General features: G+C 44.2%; 3 protein-coding genes across 3 annotated transcripts; 2 read left to right on the top strand and 1 right to left on the bottom strand.

The window, feature by feature from the left end:
- Positions 1-42: 42 nt before the first annotated feature.
- PPTG_21391 (hypothetical protein) lies at positions 43-207 on the top strand (the record flags this gene model as incomplete). Its single annotated transcript, XM_008897401.1, has 1 exon — positions 43-207. One exon carries the CDS (start codon positions 43-45, stop codon positions 205-207), a length of 165 nt encoding a protein of 54 aa, XP_008895649.1.
- Positions 208-438: 231 nt separating this feature from the next.
- Positions 439-941, bottom strand: PPTG_21390 (hypothetical protein). Its single transcript, XM_008897400.1, has one exon. The coding sequence runs from the start codon at positions 902-904 to the stop codon at positions 665-667; it is 240 nt and encodes a 79-aa protein (XP_008895648.1). The 5' UTR covers positions 905-941; the 3' UTR covers positions 439-664.
- Positions 942-1,015: 74 nt separating this feature from the next.
- PPTG_04430 (hypothetical protein) lies at positions 1,016-1,531 on the top strand. The gene has a single exon (XM_008896673.1). It carries the CDS (start codon positions 1,083-1,085, stop codon positions 1,383-1,385), a length of 303 nt encoding a protein of 100 aa, XP_008894921.1. The 5' UTR covers positions 1,016-1,082; the 3' UTR covers positions 1,386-1,531.
- Positions 1,532-2,621: the final 1,090 nt, after the last annotated feature.

Raw genomic sequence — 2,621 nt, 5'->3', positions numbered from 1 at the left:
TACGCAAATGTGTACGGCAATCAAAACGCGGCTCCGAAGCCCATGGGATATCAGCAACAAGTCAGTAATGTGCCACTAACAGCGCCGTCCGCGAACAACCTCAGTCGGACGAACAGCAACGAGAGCGACGCAGTGTACCCCAGCTATAGCGAACAGCGCAAGAACCACTCTTTGTTGGGTCGACAACCCAGTGGTGGGGTCGTGTAAGCATTATTGTACGCACTCTTTAGCTATGGACAAGGTCAGTACAAAAAAAGTAGTTTTTCATCTGCGAGAGCTCAAGGGAAGATGACACTGCAGCTTTGACAAGTGGCATCTATTTTGATTTTGATTTTATGTGTTGAGCTCCTCGCATCGGCATCGAGGAAGCAGAATGAAAGACAGTAGCGATGAAGTACCCAGTAAAAATATACTACAAAAACACCTTTCCACAAATACTTAAGGAATATTTTTTCTTAACGAACTGTCACCCATTGTCAAGTGTCAGCCAAGATATTAAGATGGCTGACGACACGCTCTACTCCTGTAGATTCTCATTCGCGTATTTGCCTAGTTCAGCTAAACTGTAATCTGGAAGATATTCAAACGGAAGATATCGATGCTTGCATACTCCAGAACGTATCGTGCCTTGCAACCTGTGATCGATCCTGAAGCGCGACAGCGATTAATGCACGCTTGTGCTCCTCCGATTCTCGAAGGAACACCACTCGATTACGACCTCCTCTTCAGCGCGATAATGGAACGTCAACTGCGAGAAGTCGAAGCTCAACGGGGAACGTTGACACGTCAAGAAGTTCTCGCCGCAGTTATCCGAGAACATGCCATCCTTGTCGAACATGCTGCAGCTGAGTACCCACTCCCGATTGCTGCAGTTCTCGGACCAACGACGGATACAAGCTAGCATAATGGACGCAAGTAACAACGTCGCCTTCGTAGATATTTCTCAATCTAATCAAACTTATTTCTTTTAACCGCCCATAGACTTGTCTCGGATTCGTGGGTGGCTGATGTGTAGCGTCCCAACTTAACGGCATCCAGCCAACTTTCACTCGCCATCTTTCTTCAAGCAGCTCAACCCCAAAATGTATGCGAAGACGTATCCATCTCTGAATCCAGTGGCCGACCCAGTTGCTCGACAACGCTTGTTGCATACCACTGCGCCGCCAGTTTTAGCTGGAGCACCGATCGACGAGGACTTGCTCTACTGCGCTATCGTGGAACGACAGTTGCGAGAGACTGAAGCTCAACGCGGAGGGTTGACACGTCGTGAAGTGCTGGCAGCAGCGATTCGAGAGCACGCGATCTTGAGCGAACATGCTGCAGCCGAATACCCAACGACATTTGCTGCGGTGGTCACGCCTGGAGTTAATCTGCAGCCACAGTAGCCGCTACGAGTTTGTTTTTGTAGACTGCAACGCCAGTTCTTGAATATATTTAATTTCGCTCGGTCGTTGGATATGCATTTACTCGCTTGATACACCTCGCGTCTTCCTCGGAGCAAAGTTGCCAATAATATATACTATTTGAGCTGATTCACTTTCAAATTTTTGCAAGAGCTTTGGGCAATACCGAAGTCGTAACATCGTAAAATGAGGATACAAGGTTATGTAAAAAGTCTGTTTTGATGATTGATCTGACTTATCTATGTTTCAAAAGAAAACTATTCACGCGTTTTAAGTTACATGTTTGCCGTGGTTTATGATACGACCTGCCTTATATGAAAAAAAAAGATAGCACAGTACTGGATGAAAAATGCGTGCAAATTATACTTGCAACATTTGTTTCGGTTGTGTATTCCACAGAGTTCAACCATCAATTGTTAGCACAATTTGCAAGTATGTTGTCTATGCGCTTATCAAATCTATGGAAGCGGCTTGATCACGTCGCCTTCATCAACTGTCCTATCGAAACTTCATTCGTACGATGGATTAGAATCTGCTGCTGTTACTGTTGTCGCTTGCTCACCATGGTTGTAAATGGGAACTAAATAGGGACACCTTCACATTCTACCACTCAATTTTTGGTTGAATTCTGATCTAGTACTAAATATTTTTAATGCTCACATTATAAATCCTCTATAGAACTGTCGGGCCACCCAAGTTTCGCGCCTCAGCGGATGCCTGTAGCGGCCATAGGCCGAAATCGTGGAAAAGGGAGGAACATCTTCAAGTTTTACACCCGTTTTAAGCACAATATGGATTCGGTTTGGAACACGTGATTTTTTTTTCTGCGGGTACTTTTGTATGATATTAATTTTCGAGTTCCGACCTTCTATTAAGTATTGGAGTAGCTTTGGGTGGGAGTACCCATAACTCTGGATCTAAAATCCAGAACTGCTTAATCCTTGTTGAGATTCAAAAAGTCACATTTACTATTATTATTTTTAGTTCTTTTTCTTTCTTGGAGATAAAGTTGCGCCTTGCACGAAGAAATCCTGAAACTCGAAAATCAATGCTAGAGATACTTAAGCTAAAAAAAGTAACCGGGAACGCTTCAAGAGCAAATGTTCGCTCAACCACGCTCATGTAGTTCTTTTGATGTAATGTAGTCATAAAAATGCTGCAATTGCTTTGAGCAGACCCACTTGTAGCCGCAAACTAGCATCTCTAAGGCAATAGCTG

The sequence above is a fragment of the Phytophthora parasitica genome (genome assembly GCF_000247585.1).
Source record: "Phytophthora parasitica INRA-310 unplaced genomic scaffold supercont2.5, whole genome shotgun sequence".
NCBI classification, from domain to species: Eukaryota; Oomycota; class Peronosporomycetes; order Peronosporales; family Peronosporaceae; genus Phytophthora; species Phytophthora nicotianae.
Note: the sequence above shows the minus strand (reverse complement) of the source record. Positions and strands in the feature narration are given on the sequence as shown.